The following is a 17,535-nucleotide window of genomic DNA, read 5'->3' as shown; positions in this document are numbered from 1 at the left end:
TAGCTTCATATACTCTCCACCAAGCCAAAACATTAAAATGATTGGCTTCATCCGAAGTATGAAAAACGAACCACTTGTTTTTAAGATCAATAGTTAATTCAAAGGATAAATTACTATACGATCTACATATTCTTCTATTAAAAATAAACAATATATATCAAATCTAGTTAATGGCAGGATAGGGTAGAACTTGTTCCTATCGTAATACCTAGTTTGTTATGGTATTCTTCAAAATGTTTGTTTAATATTGTCAGAATAATGAACGTATGGATTAAACTATTAATATTCATATTTTTGCTACATTTTTCAAGAAAAACTTATAAACCATGGAATTTTATTCTATAGTCCATAATAGAAGTTAAACAAATAAGTATAGGAATATACCTTCGGTTTTTTAAAATTTTTCTTTCACTACTACACAAATTTATTGAAAACTAACTATATTTTGGTAATTTGAAAAAATTAAATTTCTATTATATAAATGGTTTATAGTTCGATTAAACACTAGATAGAAAATACTAGATAATGACGTGGTTGCATTATAAAATGATGGTAAAAATTTTCTTATTATTTTTTCAATATTCTAATTTATTACTTGTCAAATACTCAAAATCTCCGCTTAAGCAAAACTCAGTTATCATATCTTTAAATTCATATAAAGCCTCTAACATTAAGGTGGAATTCCACCAATGTTTAGTATCCAATGAAAATTTTATATTCCTTTTATTTATTATTGTGCACATGACTTTAAAAACTTATATCAAACAGAATAAATAAAAATTGAACTTATTGATTGCCTAATACAAACTATATGAAGTTTAATAAACGTTTAATTGATTGCTTAATACAATCTATATGAAGTTTAATAAACGTTAAACAACCTTTCACAACTAGATTTATTATATAACAAGTATATTGTACGTGACTAACAAAAAAAATAATTTCCACTAATATTAAAGGGTATATAGTTTTTTGGAAATCCAACTGCTAAATGATTATATGTAGCATCATCCAAACTTAAAATAAAATAAAATAATTTTTAAAAAAAGTTTTAAATTCCATATTCCCTAAGGCTACTAAGTATAGTCGAACATACTTTGAGTCCTGAGTAATGAGACTCAAATAAAGAAAATGTACTTATTTTTTTTTTTTTTAATCTCCAGTCCAAATCTATCCAACGGATGATTATACATATATAACTTAAATATTGATTGAAAGTTCATAAGTCTTAAGTTAGACTTATTTTTCATGAATATTTATAAAAGTTGTAATTAAAGCATCATTCTCTTTTATAAATAGTTTAAAAGCATTATTTTTAACCGTATTTTTTGAAAATTTTAAAAACTAGGAGGTAAACAAATTCCGGACCATTTGTTTGATATCCTTATCTTCTATAAAAGTAAATAATTATTAGTTTTAATTATAAATTTGACAAGTTTTAGTCAAGCATTGGTTTGGCTAAAAGTAAATGTAGACAAGCTATTCTCTTTTATGAATAGTTTAAAAGCATAATTTCTAACAGTATTTTTTGAAAATTTTAAAAACCGAGAGGTAAGCAAATTCTAGACCATTTGTTTGAAATCCTTATCTTTTATGAAAGTAAATAGTTATTAGTTTTAATTATAAATTTAACAAGTTCTAGTCAAGCACCGGTTTGGCTAAAAGTAAATGTAGACCGGCTATTCTCTTTTATAAAAAGTTTAAAAGCATCATTTCTAACAGTATTTTTTGAAAAATTTAAAAACCGAGAAGTAAGCAAACTCCGAACCATTTGTTTGAAATCTTTATCTTCTATAAAAGTAAATAGTTATTAGTTTTACTTATAAATTTGACAAGTTTTAGTCAAGCATTTTGGTTTGGCTAAAAGTAAATGTAGACAAGCTACTCCCTTTGAAGGCTTGGCTAAAACTAAATTTTAACAAGTTATTTTCTTAAGAAATATGGCTCCTTTTTTAACCAATTGATTATTTTATAAGTTCTTCTTCCTCTCTAACTTGAACACATGAATCCATAATTAGAGATCGTTTAGCTAATATACCCAAATTTTCAATATTAAAGAATTTAATGTACATATCTAACATAGATCAAATAAAGTATATAAAAAAGCTATCTTAATTTAGTAAGAAGGGTGATAAAGAATGAAAATTAATTATATAATATTATAATTAAAAAATAAAATAAATAAAATTTAATAAGAAAGTAACCAAACTTTAATAACTTAAAATATTGGAGAAATTGAAATATTGAGAACTTGAAATTTTGATATTTTTTGAGCTTTTAATTTATGAAACTTAAAACCTACATGAAATTGAGACTCATGGACTTGATCACTTGAGAGCTTAAGAGCTTGAGTATTTAAAGAACTTAAGAGACTTCAGAGATAAAGAACTTAAGAACTTAAGAGACTTGATCCCTCAAATGGCTATTTTTTGTGAAAACCCTTTTATAGTTTTTACAAATGTCAAATTATCATTTTTGCTCCTAAACTAGCCGTTTTATAACGGTTGAGTTGGTAGATTTCACAAAAAATAGCCATTTGAGGCTTATGTCGAGTCCAAGTCATACTTGGGTTTACTTGAATGCTAGTTCAATCTTTGGAATCTTTGAAATCTTTTGTAACATTAGTCTTTCTGAATATTTTTGAAAAATCTCATATTTTAGAATGGCCATGTGAGATGGCTTTGCCAAGAGAATCGTTACCAAATTTGTAATAAGATATGATCTCTTGTCAAAATTTTATAAACGTGGTAGGTATGTTGCCTCATTAATGGGCACAATAATCATGATTACGTGGTATATGGTAATTCACTCCCATAAAGGCAGGTATAAGGCCTTGTGCTCTTGCATTTATGATAGAATGCGTGACACAGTGCTTTGTGCCAGCTACAGGTTACATCAACACGTGGTGGGCTTTTATTGGCCCATCTCATAGCACCGAAAATAGGTGTAAATACTTACCACATAAGTAATTTGAATTGTAAAATTTTTATTCCTAACATATGTATTATTAACCGCAATTTACAGTTATTTGGTTTATCACCATCGGTTTGGTGGACATTTATTGGAGGTTAAAACGGAAAATATCCAATGGTGTCAGGTAAACAATCAACTGTCTACCGATCAGTGGTTAGGATTTTTCAAACAATAATTTTGATCCCTAGACTTATATACAATGGAATAATTAATTTAATGGGTTTAATTTGAGTTAATCTAAGTAATATATACCATTTCTGAGTGCCTGTATATGGGGCGTCATAATTTGCAGGAGTATCAACTAACTCCGCAGACGTTAATTCCTTCCTTGGGCTGATACTCTGGCCGACTATGACGCTTGATGCGCAGTTACTAAGAAGTTATACGGGTAGCAACTCAAATTAAATGTAAAAAATTGTGGAACCCACCTTCTCTGCAGTCCCAAAATCACATTCGTAGAATGATATTAACCTCTCATCCAAGGACACTTGCTTTCTGAGGGAGGACAGTTGGATACTTTTCATTTTAACCATCCAAAAAATGTCCACCCAATCTACTTCATATTATCAAATAAGCCTAATTTTTGCTCCGTAACATATCTAACATGATATTCACAATTTTAACAGTTTAAATCGACTTAATTGGCGTTCCACGTCTGCAATTTCTAAGTGCATGCGTATCATCTATCACACTCTACCGGAGTATCAAAGTTCTCCTCTTCCTTCCCTCCAAAAGATATTTTCCGCGTCTCTGAGGACAAGAGACCTCTCTCCATCTAATCCGACCCTAAACCACACCCCCGGCGCAAATTAGCAGCGGCAGCAATCGCAGAAAAAGAAAACAGAAAGAGATGATCTTCACCGTATATTCCGGTCCTGCTGGGCCATCCATCACATGGCCTCTTAAAATCAGGCCACCATCTGCATTCAAATCAACTCCATTTGCAATCTCAATCTCAATCCCAGACACCAAAAGAAATATCAGAACCCTCTCATTCCAGCCATGCCGCGCCGCCAACAAGCAGCAGACCGGTTCCCCGAAGAAGAAAGGAGCGAAGAAGAAGGGCCCCACAGAGCCGGTCGACGAAGCAGGCCCCACCTCCCACCCTTCGCCGCTTCCAAAACCCCCTGCTGGATTCATACTCGATGCTCACGGAAGAGTCATCGCTGCATCGCCCAAACGGATTGCCACCATAGTAAGCAATTACGTAAATTTACACTCATATTCTACTTATTTTCTTAAATGGCATTGGATTTGGATGAGTTTCTTTCATTTAATAGATGAGAGATGATAGGGTGCTGGGCACTCTGGCATTTACCACGAATCTGAACCGTCCAAATAGTAGGATCCATCTTAGATTGACCATGTCCCAAAAATCGGATTGATTGGGCAATCCTGTCCTCTGATTAATGGCCATTTGTTTGTTGAATTGGGGCTGTTTATTACTTTTTTCTTTCTGTGCTGTTATTAGCTGCCCGCTTTTGCCCAGTTAGAATCATACTTGAATGTAATTTTTAGGGTTATAATCTTTACACAGTGGGTCCCACTGTTTGGGTGGTTCTGATTGGAGCTACATACTACCGGATGCACCCAGTATAATCATGGTTAAAAGGGTCAGTGACTCGAACCAACTCACCCAGTCTCGAGTCAAGTTGTGAATCTACCGAGTCAGGGTGACTCATCTATGTTACTATTGAAGCAGATTGGGTTTGGACGAGTCACACGGGACTCATCTGAGTATTAAAACCATGACTATAATGCCCGGCATCCTATCGTTTTCATTTGTAGCATGGGTAAGGTTGGAGAATACATAATGGAATTGGTAAGTTTCTTATCCATGATGCTTTCTAGAGGAGAATCCCGACCACCGACAATAAGCGCTGATAACATTTTTAATTATAGGGTTTGATCTTTTAGAAGAAATCTTTAGGAAGAGTTGTACAATTTCTCCAAAATGATGGTGATTGTAAACCAGGGACTGACCTTCATGGGCCTTTGCTTCCACCCAAGCTAGAGGTCTTTGCACACATGGCCACCACCAACAAAATCCTCCCCTTGGATCATCTTTAAGAAGTTGCTGACATTGCCTCCTTTGCACGTGGTTTGTGTACAAAAAGGAAGAAGAAACCAGCCATCATCTTTTCATCCACTATGAGATGTCAATATGTTTGGAGTGATTTCTCTCCTATTTTTGTATTCAGTGGGTTTTTTCCCATAACAAAAGTGGGTGAAGTCTTCAAAACTTGGGGTTTGGGGTCCTCGAAAGAGAGGTGAAGGGTCTTATGGTGCATGCTTCCTTTTCTCTCTGCTGAGAAATCAGGAAAGAGAGGAATAACTGGATCCTTAATGATAAGTGCAGCTTGGTTGGTAGGTCATTGATTTTATTTTTTATTTTTTTAAAAAAGAAAGAAAAAAAAAAGATGGTCATTTCATGGGATCATTGTCTATGAAATGCTTAGAGATTGCGACTGATCATTGACAGTCTTCCTACCAAGCAAGAAATCATTATTAGGCAGAAATATCCACCTACTGATGTTTGGGAGCTTAACTTTGATGGGTCTTCTATTGGAAATCCAGGCTTGAGTACATTGAAGGCATATTAAGCGAGAAGAAGGATGCCATCATTGTCCTTCTCCCCTCCCACTAGTCCAGGGGTGACTCCAAAGCTGAGGCCAAGGCTTCTTAGAGAAGCTTTTAAAAAGTTTCTCCAGAGATTTCATTGGCCGATGGCAATCGTTGTTGAAGGCCATTTCAACAAGTCGTCTCTTGGGCTTCGAATCCAGTGATGGAGCTGGGGGAACTTGGCTTAACATTTATAATGAGATATGTAACATGGTTTCATCATCGTCATCAAAGCTTTCATGGAGTTATGGCATCAGTTTGATGAGGACTGCCAACCTGACACAACCCTCCTTTATCTGGGCTTGGGACAGGCAATTTGAGCACAAAACCCCCCACAGGTGCTATATAATAGACTATTACATAGGTTGATTGCAATTGAGCTGTATCTAATAGTCTATTACATATGCAACATGGTTCTCTCTCTCCCTCCCTCCCTCCCTCCCTCCCACTCCATTTTGAATATTGTTAACGAACTTTGTGCAGGTTGATGCTACCAATAATTTACCATTAGAATGTGTAATCAGGAGAGTGTTCAGAAGTTCTCAAGGGGACGATTGTATGTTGTTGTGCCCAGTTGATACGTAAGTGTTTTTGCTCCTGACTCTCCCTCTCTCTCCCTCTCTCTCTTTCTCAATATGACCCTTTTGTGATGAGTGGCATTTTCTTGCAGGCCTGTTCAAATATTGAAGAGCACAAATTTTGATGGATGGGCAGCTGTATGTCTTTCCCTTCTATTTGATTTTGAGTTGTCTAAAAGCTGCCTTTCCCTGCCTCACTTCCATTTGATTTTGAGTTGTATAGAAGTGATCAAATTACTGTAAACATCTCTTTATGCTTCTATGTTTTTCTATTGCAAATGTCAACATTTTTTTGTAATTACCTGGAAAACGAGTGTTGACATTTTTTGTTATTATCTGGAAAAAGAGTGTTGATATCTTTTGTTAATTTGGTTATTGAGTACAGGTACACATGATGGCAAATGTCAACATTTCTTTTTTGTTTTTTGTTTTTTGTTTTTTTTAAAATTCCTTTTGTTAATTGCTATCTGCATGGATGCTCTTTTTATTTTCACCACCGTCTCAAACTTTCGGTTCTACCCAATTCCACAATTAGGTAAAGATGGGTTTGCGAAATAGAATAATGAATGTTTGCTAGGGATAAGTACTACCAATCACATTCTTAAAGAGAAGAGTAAAATCTAGTGTAAAATGGATTTCAAAGGAGTAAGAAATGCCTTTGTTGGGGAAACTAATTTTGTAGGATTTAGGTGTGATAGCTGATATATCCCTCCTCCACATATTGTGTTGCATCACTTTTTTTGCTTTAATATCTTTTACGTTAAAAGAAAAAACAAAACAAAACAAAACAAAAGGAGAAGAAAAGAAAAGACAAAAAAGAAACAAACAAACAGCATGTATTGAAAGACAATCACAGTCTATGGACCAAAAAAGTGTATGTGGCTTCCATTTTGCTAGAAAAAAGGGAAAAGGGGCTTGTGGTAGCTCGGGGAGAAGAACTTGTTTTGCTGATATTTTTGAAAAAAAAAAAATTGACACTGCTTTTCCTTTGTTCTTTTTTCTTTTTGTTTTCAGTTTTCTTTTTTGGTGGGCATCTCCTTTCCCATTTTTCTACTGCTATTATTTTCCATATTAAAATTTGAGCCTGTTTCTTGTTATCCCCCTCATTACATAAGTCAACTCCCACTCCATTAATGCTTCCTTTGTCATTCTTTGTCAATTTGGCAGGGAAACTAGTGCTAGCTCAACTGCTTGAGACTACTATGCTAATTAGAAATCTGTAGGAGTGTAAGAGAAGAGGGGGGAGGGGAGAGAGATAGGCTAGGGCAACTTGTGTTGTGTTGTGTTGGTTAGTCTAATGACTAACTCTTACACACACATGCATATAAATTAACTTTGAAAGAAAGATACAATGCTCCACAGGAGTACACTGCATACATACACACAAAAACAAAATCACGTGTATTTCCACACTCCCCCTCAAGCTAAGTGGATTCAATCATGCCCAGCTTGGAATACATACAAAGAAGATGATGATGATGAGCATAGACCATTGCTCCCCCTCAAACACAACATAACAGGATACAAGATTTTCAATTGGTGGTTGTTTGTAGAATGTAGCTTGAACTTTCTTCATTTATTGAATCTTCTCTTTGAGTAAGAGGCCATAACCAAACTCATCAACCATCGAGTCACCAACCCATCATCCACATGCAAATTTCTCTCACAAACATGTGCAACTTGCACAATAAATTAGTGAAGTACACTCACAACACTTGAAAGAATACACACACAAAAGCATATGGAGACGTGTGCAACACAATGTGAGTGAATAACACTCATAACTAACAACAAGGGCCTGATAAAGGAAGAGATGATGAACTGAAAAAGAAAGATCGACTACTTGTAAAAATCTCCCATGTCAAGTTGAGTTAAGCATTACGTCAAACTCTGTGTGCGCAGTATACTTCTAAGCATGGAACGAGAACGTCAACTTTATAATCATCATCAACATGATCTGACATCGCATTTCACAGCCCCGTAACATCAGCACAAGAAGGAATAAAGAAATTCCAGAATTTAAATTAAAAAGAAAAAAAAAAAGAAAAAAGAGAGAGACCAGCGGCACCCGCTTCTCATGAAACACGTCATAGCACACCCAAATCTTGACAAAATTTTGTGATTCTTGTTTCTGGTGATTGCACATGATAAACCATGCCTACTCCATGTCGAAAAGCCACCCAAAAAAACAGCACAACAAGAAAACCAAAATCTGGACTTTTTCTGATTTTTCTCTATTTTCGCTAAAACACCACAAAAAACTTCTCCAAAAATGCAGAAAATCATCATTATTCCTCTAAAATCAAGATCTACCAGATCCCATATTTTCCTGCTTTAAAAAAGACCACCTGGGCATACACTGTTGATGTTATCTGTACGTATGAATGACGTCAGCAGTGGGCCCTACTATCGTAGGCTGTTATCAGGTCCCAATTACCGTAGGTTATGATACCAAGTAGAAATCTGTTGTAGAAGAAATTTGTAGGAGTGTAAGAAAGGAAAGGGAGAGAAAGATAGGATGGGGCAACTTGTGTTATGTTGGTTAGTCTGATGGCTAACTTATATATATATATATATATATATATATATATATATATGCCTAAGTTAGCCATCAGACTAACTAAAAGCTTTGAAAGAAAGATACAATGCTCCACAGGAGTACACGGCATACATGCACACACAAACAAAATTACACGTACTTCCACATGGTATGTATATATCCAGTCTCTGTGTGCATTATCGGATAATTACATGAGGAAGAAAGGTACTCCAGGTGCAAGGAAAGAGGTCAACCACATGCTCTCTGGTTACTTCTAGCTGTGAGGCTTACTTAATAGAGAAAGCAAAGCATGGAAATGGTGGATAAACAGGATGTAACGGGACCATTTTGATAGAAGGAACTAGATTCATTATGTTTATTGCTTTTTGTTTGCAATTTGTTGGTTCGGTTTCAGTGAATTGGTGAGCAGCCTGGTCGTGCAGTGGTTGTATCTTCCCTTCATTCTCTTTTTAAATAAATTTAATTACAAAAAAAGGAGAAAAAATAAATAAATAAATAAAGAAGAAGAAGAAGAAAAAACTATATGGGCAGAAGGTGGCAACCCACACCTGAATTTCAATGAAGCACAGAGGCAGAGAGCTCTACAGCTCTTATCATCAATGAGCACAAGAAAGACAATTTGAATTTGACTGATTGATAGAACCAGATTCCTCCAGACAAAGTTCATTTTCTTTTTGGGATAAAAGCAAAAAATTTAATTGAGAACAGAGAAAATAACAATCAGAATAATGGACAAGAACAACGAACAACTACTGAATATAAGATGCACATTCCTTCACAATTCTATGGCTAAATTGTGAGCCTCACTTGGAATGTGATGAAAAGAAGCACCCGAGGAAGACAATAATCTTAAGGTTATTTTATTTTATTTTTTTATGGAGGCAAGTTTCATATTGCTACAAATCAATTGCTTTGACTGCTTATGGACAGGAGCTTTGATTAACTCTTCTTCTTCTTTTTTATCATGGTTCTTGCTATATTTAAACTAATTCAGGGTTTATATGTCCTTGATGGATTTTAAGAAATTTATCTCATAAACATTTCGCATTATAATCTGCACTCCTTTCAACTTATATTTCTCTTTTGCAGGTCAATGATGAGGAAGTTGAAGCACTCATCCCTGCTGCTGCTTATGCACTTGCAAAGATACATATGCATCTAGTACTTAGCGGGTAGCTATCATTATCCCATCAGGTTTTGGAGTTTTAAGCTTTGTTGTGCTTTTAGAGTGGATGCTTCGATTAGACCAAGGTATTCCGTGATGGTAAAGGTGGCCATAACGGCCACCACTGATACCTTTACGATACAGGTCCTAACAGCTTTTACAGCCCCTTTAACGGCCGTTATGGTCTCTTTTTTATTGAAGAAAAAAAAATCCGAAAAACCTATATCTGCCCTGTAACAAATCATTATAGGGCTGTTACGGCCTTTACAAGAGGCTTAATGGGCCATTAATGGCAGTTACAAGTTATTTTTTCCATAACGGTTATTACGGACGTTACGACCCCGTAACGTGTAATGGTTGCCACTGTTATCTTTACGTAAAGGCCTTTATGGCACACCATGGATTGGATTGAGTTAGTTTGAAACAAGAGTGAGGTGCAATGAGGTGCAAGGGGCATCCTACTACCCCCATGGTGAAAAGGTTCAAGCCTCGCTTGCATATCAATAAAATAGGAGCTGAATTTTGGCACTCATGACTAATAATTACACCCTTTCTTTTCTACTTATGGTAAGACAATAGTACAACTTTGCACAATTGCATTACAAAAAGTATAAAGGGTATTTTTTTTTTTTTTTTAATTCAGAGCAGGTACCAATGCCGGTTCCCTTAAAAAAGTGAAATAATTCAAGAAAATGTAAATGAATGTGTTTATAAAATTGAATTATTTTTCGTCATTGTAATCCAAAGTTGATTGTTCACTTCTCAAAATTTGTGGTAGTTGATTAACAACACAGCACCAGCATATATTTCTTGGATGTTCATATTCTGCTTGGATATGCAAGTCCATCGGGGAAATTGTTTTGTTTGAAATGGAATTCTGAACTGGGCATCATAGTCACTTTCAAACTCATCAAATCAAATAGCCATAGGAAAGCTTCCCTCAAAATCATTAAAATACCATTATGCACCACCATTTGGCATTTATGGTCTGAGCATAATAGACAGGTCTTTCAGAAAAGATTAAAAAATAATATGTTCCATTCTCCTCAGAGACATTCTAGTTGATATTAGTTCCCAAGCTGATTTCATGCTCAAGGATTTATTGCCCCAAACCTGACCCTCAACTTAGATTTTTGGCACATTAAACTATTTTACAGCCATCCACCCCAGCACTTGGATCAAGAGCTGAGAATTAGTTGAAGTGGATTGCAATGGCTTAACTTGGCAGACTGGGACTGATTATGGTTGGATATTCAAGGCCCGTTTGGCCGGTCGGATTGGAAGGGATTGGATGGTATTGGAAGGGATTGGAAGTTAAATCCCGGGATTGACCGGGCGTGCCAAACAGACTGGATATAGCAATCCAGGGATATAGCAATCCCATGGATCTCAAGACAATCCACTGACAATACCATCATTACCTAGAAATCCATGCCATCCACCCTAATACCATTCAATCCCTTCCAATCCACCCGGCCAAACGGGCCCTCAGGACTTCCTCTGGAATCACGGGATTACAGCTTATGCTGGTGCAATGTCCCGATTCAATGGGCCATAAAAGAAGGCTTCAAGAGGCCATGGGACTCGATTCAATAGGCCATAAAAGAAAGGTTCATTGTTCAGTGTGCTTATGTGTGTGAGCGAATTTAATGGGGGTTAGTTTAACTATCAAGTGAATTTAAATTATATGCTGGATTTATAGATTTAATTTCTCCTCTTATTCACCTATAAAGTAAACAGTCCTATAAAACTCCAAAAAGTTATAGTTTGTTTGTCTACATTAGGAGATGGTAGGTGTAGACCATACACTCGAGGTTTACACTTGAGTGCTTGAAAGTATGTCCTAAAGCATTGACCTCGCACCTCATTTGTGTGCTAACTCAATAATGTCGTTGTTTAAAGTTATGTGCGTAAAATTATTTCATTCTTGTAAGTTTCAGTTTATGCTCCAACTATTTGTTAATTATTCATTTATGATTTTCTTCCCCTAAAATCTTGGTTTCACTCAGTTTGTGTGCATTTTCCTTGCAGATTTTGTTATACAGCTCGACCTTCTTCTTCTTCTTCTTTTTTTTTTTTGTTGTTGTTGTTGTGAAAGCTGACTTCAGTTATAATATGAACCAAACGGAGAAAATTATATGCTGAGTTAGTAATCGTCTCGTCACTCCACCAAAGAGCCACCCAGTGTTTGAGTTATCGGCGAGAAATCGATAATATCGTCGATATTATCGGTGTCGCCAGACCTGCGATACCGAAACCCCAATATTTCGTTTCTCTTCTAGATGTCGCCGATATTTTCGATATTATCGGCGATATTTTCGGATCACTGGCCAAATCAGCCAACTCCCCTATAGATTTCGATAAAATAGGCAAAACAAATGCCGTGTTTTCGGCGACATTAGGCGACGACCCTCTTATTCGGAAAAAAATATAGAAGAAGAAGAAGAAGAAGAAGAAGAAGAAGAAGCTCTCTTACCTTTTTACTCACGTGGTCAACAGCGCCGGATCTTTCAGAAGAACGAAAAACCTAAAATCCCCTTTTTCCTTCGAATGGAATAGCTTTGAAAGGAAACTGGATTCTACCTAGGCTTACGGGGATTTGATTTGGGATTTGAAAAAAAAAATCAAAATTTGGGGAGAGATTTTTGGGAGCTTTAAAATTGCTATGGTCGGGGTCGGTTTATCAAAAAACAGGGAAGTACGTGGCGTGCGCAGACGAGCACTAATGTCCTCGAGCTCCGAGTTGTTTCAAGGCCCTGCGGTGATGTATTTATTATATCCAACTATTTATTAGTGTATTATAAAATGAATCATATATCATGTCATAGCAATTATGATTAAACAATTCTTAGGCCCCCCTATGTATTGTATCATTAATCTATTTTTCGAGACAATTTTAGAGTATGAGATAAAAAATGACAGTGTTGAATGACAGTAGACCATTAAAAACCTTTTTTGTGATGCTAATATTTGATTTTCATCTAGGTTCGTATGACATAATCGATAAGAACAGTACAGGGGGCCATAGGAGGATTTTAACGGTGGATATCCAATCAGTTTTGTTTTGTGGTTCATTAGAGATTTGGATCTTACTCATTCTTTATCTCGTACACTAAAATGTCTTCCAATGTGGTAACGTCACTACAGTGGCAAGTCTTGCCGCTCAACCTCGTCGTAGCTAAGCCGCGTCCCTACCGACACGTACCGAGTAAATTATGTGGGGTCCACCATGCTATTCTGACAAATAATTTGAGGACATACTTGAATTTCAATATATTATTTGGTTTTTCCTTCATCCATGTCTTTGTAACCTTATGGACAAATTAGATGTCACTGTAGGCCCTACCAAGGTTTCAACTCAAAATCATTATTACCAATGTTTCATGTGGTGTGGTCCACTTGAGCTTTTGCTATTTTTCAAATTTTTGGATAACCCGCGCACATTCATAGTGGGTCACAGTACTACTCTCAACGGCCACGAGATCTGAACAATGATTACGAGTCACCTTGTCATTCTATGTAGGGATGAAATGTGGCCATAAATGTGTATTTTTTTAAAATGCATTTACTTTTGCATGTCTTAATTATTATAAGCTTACATTTGTATTACATAAACTCATTTTGGTTATTATTTGAGTGATTTCTTACGACAAGGCGTGCCTTTTGGCCCCCATTAAATGGAAACTTCTTATTTAATGCATTCTTTTTGTAATTTTTTCATTTCTAAATATGTAAATATGTGTATTTAGACATGTCATGAAGTTTCACTGAAAAATTCCACTATTTTCTCCATGCTGGCCAGCAAAACTTGTAGCGATACCGACAACTTGAACACTGGAGCCACCAAGGTTACAACTGAACCAACAAAGAAAAACAGCAAGAAACAACCTAAATCAAACATTCATTAGGGGGAAAATAAAAATAAAAATCCTAGTGATCAATCATGACATGACTGCAATTTTCTGCTGATCATTCACCAGAATATTCAGTGTTTTTTTATTTTTTCGATATTAGAAGTTGAGCGCGTTTTACCGTAGTAATAAGCTTTAAAGCCATGCTGAAAAACAAACACATGAACGCACTAACATGCGCAGCAGTTTTGACGCTTGCTATCTGGCTGAAATATTACTAATTGATTTGGAGTTTCGTGGTTCATCAGTTTTTCTGGGTAAATTTCTGCATCACTTTCACAGATTTTGACTTTGTTTACTTAATCAAATTTTCCTTATTATGGCTGAGAAAATGAAATTCTTATTGTGAGAAATATGTTCCTCCATTTTTTGCTTGGTGCATATTTCTAGTTCAAGCATGATGGATTAGACTGGTTCATTTATTGAACAGTTCATTGTTACCAGTTATCACGATGTAGTACTTGTCTACCTGATTCTTTTTTAAAGACTCCTGTCCGTTATTTGATTTCTAGATCTATTAGGGAATGTTCCAGATAGGTAATATCAGCTGCTTCAGTTTACATGGATCGTGATTATTTCTTTCTAATATTCAGCTTGTGTTAGTTCATGATGCAAGGTTCCTTCTATTATCTTTTCCTAATCTTGACCTATACTCCTCAATTGTTGACTTGGAAACCCCGCCAGCACAAATATTTTAGGCGATTTGTAGCAGCATGGTTTGTTCAACCCTGATAATCTTCGTGTAATTGATGCTTTGATAGATGTTGTGTTTTATCAGCGTGAACTGCAAGAATATAGTGATTGTTTTCATTTTCAATTTTAGTATCTCAAGTGCAATACCGGTCTCTGTATGTACCTTCATGAAGCATTGAAGTATGCCCCTATAATCAGAATAGTTTTTTATTTCTCAAACTGGACTTGTAGAAAACCTGGATTATACGCGATGAACCATGAATATGATAGTGACCTTCTTCATACTAACTTGGGAGGAAGTGATTATTATCAGTTTGTGAAACTTCACCTAGTAATTCTCGTAATACTTCGAACCACTAATGAGTGATGATAAATCTTATTGCAATGATGTAGATGATGGTCAAGAGATAGATGGCTTACCTACTGAAGGAATAGAGATAACTTGCTTCCATCGGGTATGATTAGCGATTTCCTTCTTGCTTCCATCAGGTATGATTAGTGATTACCTTCTTGCTTCCATCAGGTTTGATTAGTGATTACCTTGCTAACCTTGTACAAGCCTCCTTTTGGCTGTCTATAAATGAATATCCTTCTAACGACTTAATAATATAAATAAATAAATAAATAATCCTTAGTTGTATAGCCACCCGGCTGATATATGTATAATTATTGCATTGCATGCATTTGTACATGTGAATCAAATGAGAAGTTTTCAGATTAGGAATACCGTGTTCAGTGGGGCAGTCACAAGCTGGAAAGGCCTGGCTATTGGTTCTAATTCCTTAATCTGCTTTGCAGGATGGTTCGCATTTTATGATTTATACGCCATCTGATCCACTTCTATTCGTTGCTACGAGGGTATAACTTATTCTTCTTTTTCTTTCTTTTTATCTGCATCTTGAGGAATCTAATGATGATATGATAAATGACATACTGGACTTTTTTAATTTTATTAATTGTAACTGCAGCTCCTTTGTAAGTACCAACTACTCTTGTACCAAATTTATTTGAAGGCTCCGTCACTGAATTTTTCAACCTTGTGCTAGAACTTTAGAATTTCATCTGTATTGTTTATAATTTGAAGGATTTTATACTTTAATATTTGCAATACTTTTTTTACACACGCACTCACACCACAGCGGGATTTCACCACAATGGGTACTCGAAACCATGACCTTGTGTTGAAACTCTTATGAGTCTACCCCCAAGGCATGAGTAAGGACCCCTTATCTGCAATACTTACTTGCATCAAAGCTTTATATCCTTTATTTTGCACATGCAGGATGAAAATGCCGTATTGAAAATTGCTGACGATGTAAGTAACTTCATCTATTTCGATTATTCTTTATATGGCAGAACTACTTTTTTTTACCTTGCACTTTTTTGTTGTCTGTCTTGATCATAGCTCCTGTTAGGATATACTTTAATCCTAACAATCTGTCTGCACATGAGCTTTATAGTGTGCCACATGCAATGTGTGGATTTATTTTCTTTTTTGTTATTGATTCTTGTAAGAGTGATAAATCTTGTTCTTGGCAATTTCCCAGCACCGTAATTTTCAGAGTATTTCAAATGTCCTCTCATGATATAATAGGAAAATCTCACTGAAAAAGGATGTTAATTAAAAACATAAAATATGAAAAACAACACAATAAGTGGTAAAAGAAAGAAATGCAGTGTTAGTGTCAGAACTTTCCATCCATGTATGCTTGCTTGCTGATAATAGCAGTTTTCAAGTGTGCAAGAAATAACTTATTTTTGCAAATGGAGTTTGCGCCCATCATATTATGTCTATTGTTGTTTAACATGGCTTCCACCATATAAACGTTAATCTGATTCTATATGCTTGGAAAGCAGGATCTCTTGGAGGACCCTGCCATTATCAGTGCCATAGATGAGGAAACAGAATTCAATGCTTTGGTGGTATGCTGCTGCCCTCGGCACATATAAAATGTTATGATATGATTGTCTAAACTACATCCCTGATTGTTTGTGTTGTTTTTAACATTTGTAGGAGGAAGAATCTGCACTACTTGAATCATTGTTAGGAGAAAGATAGCCCCTACAGTTAAATAAGAACAGAAGCTTTCCATATTCAGAAGAAAAATCACAGTCACTGCTGAAGTATTTTGTGATCCGTTTTTAACATTGTTATATGTGGATGTGTTTGTATTGCCCCCACATTTGTATATATGAGCTTGTGCATATGTACTCCGTCTGTTTGATCATCAAACCGATTCAATGTTTTCTTTTCTCTTCTTTGTTGACTCCAGTGGTCATGTTTCCTTTTTTAACCCTCAAGCTCATACTGGATTCCTGGAGGTGCCGACCGACTGTTCTTAAATCTGTCAGATTTGAAAATCCCAGTCCTATCAATCTAATGGGCCTCACAGAAAAGCTCACCATATTTTATTTTGATGGTAATCAATGGCCAGGGCCATCAGATAAATGGTTCAAAACAGGAAGCGGATTGCGTACTGAGTAAACTCTGTGGGGTCCACCATGATTAATGTATTTTATCCAGTCTGTCCATCCATTTTACAAGATAATTTTAGGGCCATAGATCAAAACCAAAGGATATATAAGGCTAAAATGGACCACACCACAAGAAACAGTGTGAATTGAAGTTATACCGTTGAAAAATTCTTGGGGGCAATAGAAGTTTTGGATCAAGATTATATTTGTTTCTTCCTTTCATCCATGTTTGTTTGATCTTATGAACAGTTTGGATGACAAATAAACATCAATGTGGGGCATGGAAAGGTTTCAACAGTGGAAATCATTATTTCCACTGTTTCCTGTTGTATGGTCCACTTGAGATTTGTATAAGCTTCAATTTTGAGATCAACGCCTAAAATGAGATGAAAAAATGGATGGAAGGTGTGGGTAAACCACATAAATTTACAGTGGGCCCAACTGGGTTTACTCAGTAAGATAAGAGCCTACAGAGTAACTCAGTACGTAATCCGATTTCTTCAAAACACTGAATCCCGGGACCCAGTTCAGATCTGATGGCACCGCGCGATCCCTCAT

At 35.8% G+C, this 17,535-nt stretch overlaps 1 protein-coding gene across 1 annotated transcript; it reads left to right on the top strand.

Moving 5' to 3' along the window:
- Window positions 1-3,707: 3,707 nt before the first annotated feature.
- LOC131244067 (uncharacterized) lies at window positions 3,708-16,716 on the top strand. The gene is made up of 10 exons (XM_058243729.1): window positions 3,708-4,168; window positions 6,079-6,176; window positions 6,266-6,311; window positions 9,823-9,905; window positions 11,930-11,969; window positions 14,856-14,957; window positions 15,301-15,360; window positions 15,785-15,817; window positions 16,360-16,425; window positions 16,517-16,716. The coding sequence occupies exons 1-10, from the start codon at window positions 3,824-3,826 to the stop codon at window positions 16,559-16,561; spliced, it is 918 nt and encodes a 305-aa protein (XP_058099712.1). The 5' UTR covers window positions 3,708-3,823; the 3' UTR covers window positions 16,562-16,716.
- The last annotated feature ends 819 nt before the right edge of the window (window positions 16,717-17,535 follow it).

The sequence above is a fragment of the Magnolia sinica genome, chromosome 4, assembly GCF_029962835.1.
Source record: "Magnolia sinica isolate HGM2019 chromosome 4, MsV1, whole genome shotgun sequence".
NCBI classification, from domain to species: Eukaryota; Viridiplantae; Streptophyta; class Magnoliopsida; order Magnoliales; family Magnoliaceae; genus Magnolia; species Magnolia sinica.
Note: the sequence above shows the minus strand (reverse complement) of the source record. Positions and strands in the feature narration are given on the sequence as shown.

Bases quoted from the DNA above. Each gene is read 5' to 3' on its own strand.
- LOC131244067 (XM_058243729.1), top strand. From the start codon at position 3,824: ATGATCTTCACCGTATATTCCGGTCCTGCTGGGCCATCCATCACATGG. The intron at 6,177-6,265 runs GTAAGTGTTTTT...ATTTTCTTGCAG, and splicing joins TTGTTGTGCCCAGTTGATAC to GCCTGTTCAAATATTGAAGA. The intron at 6,312-9,822 runs GTATGTCTTTCC...TCTCTTTTGCAG, and splicing joins ATTTTGATGGATGGGCAGCT to GTCAATGATGAGGAAGTTGA.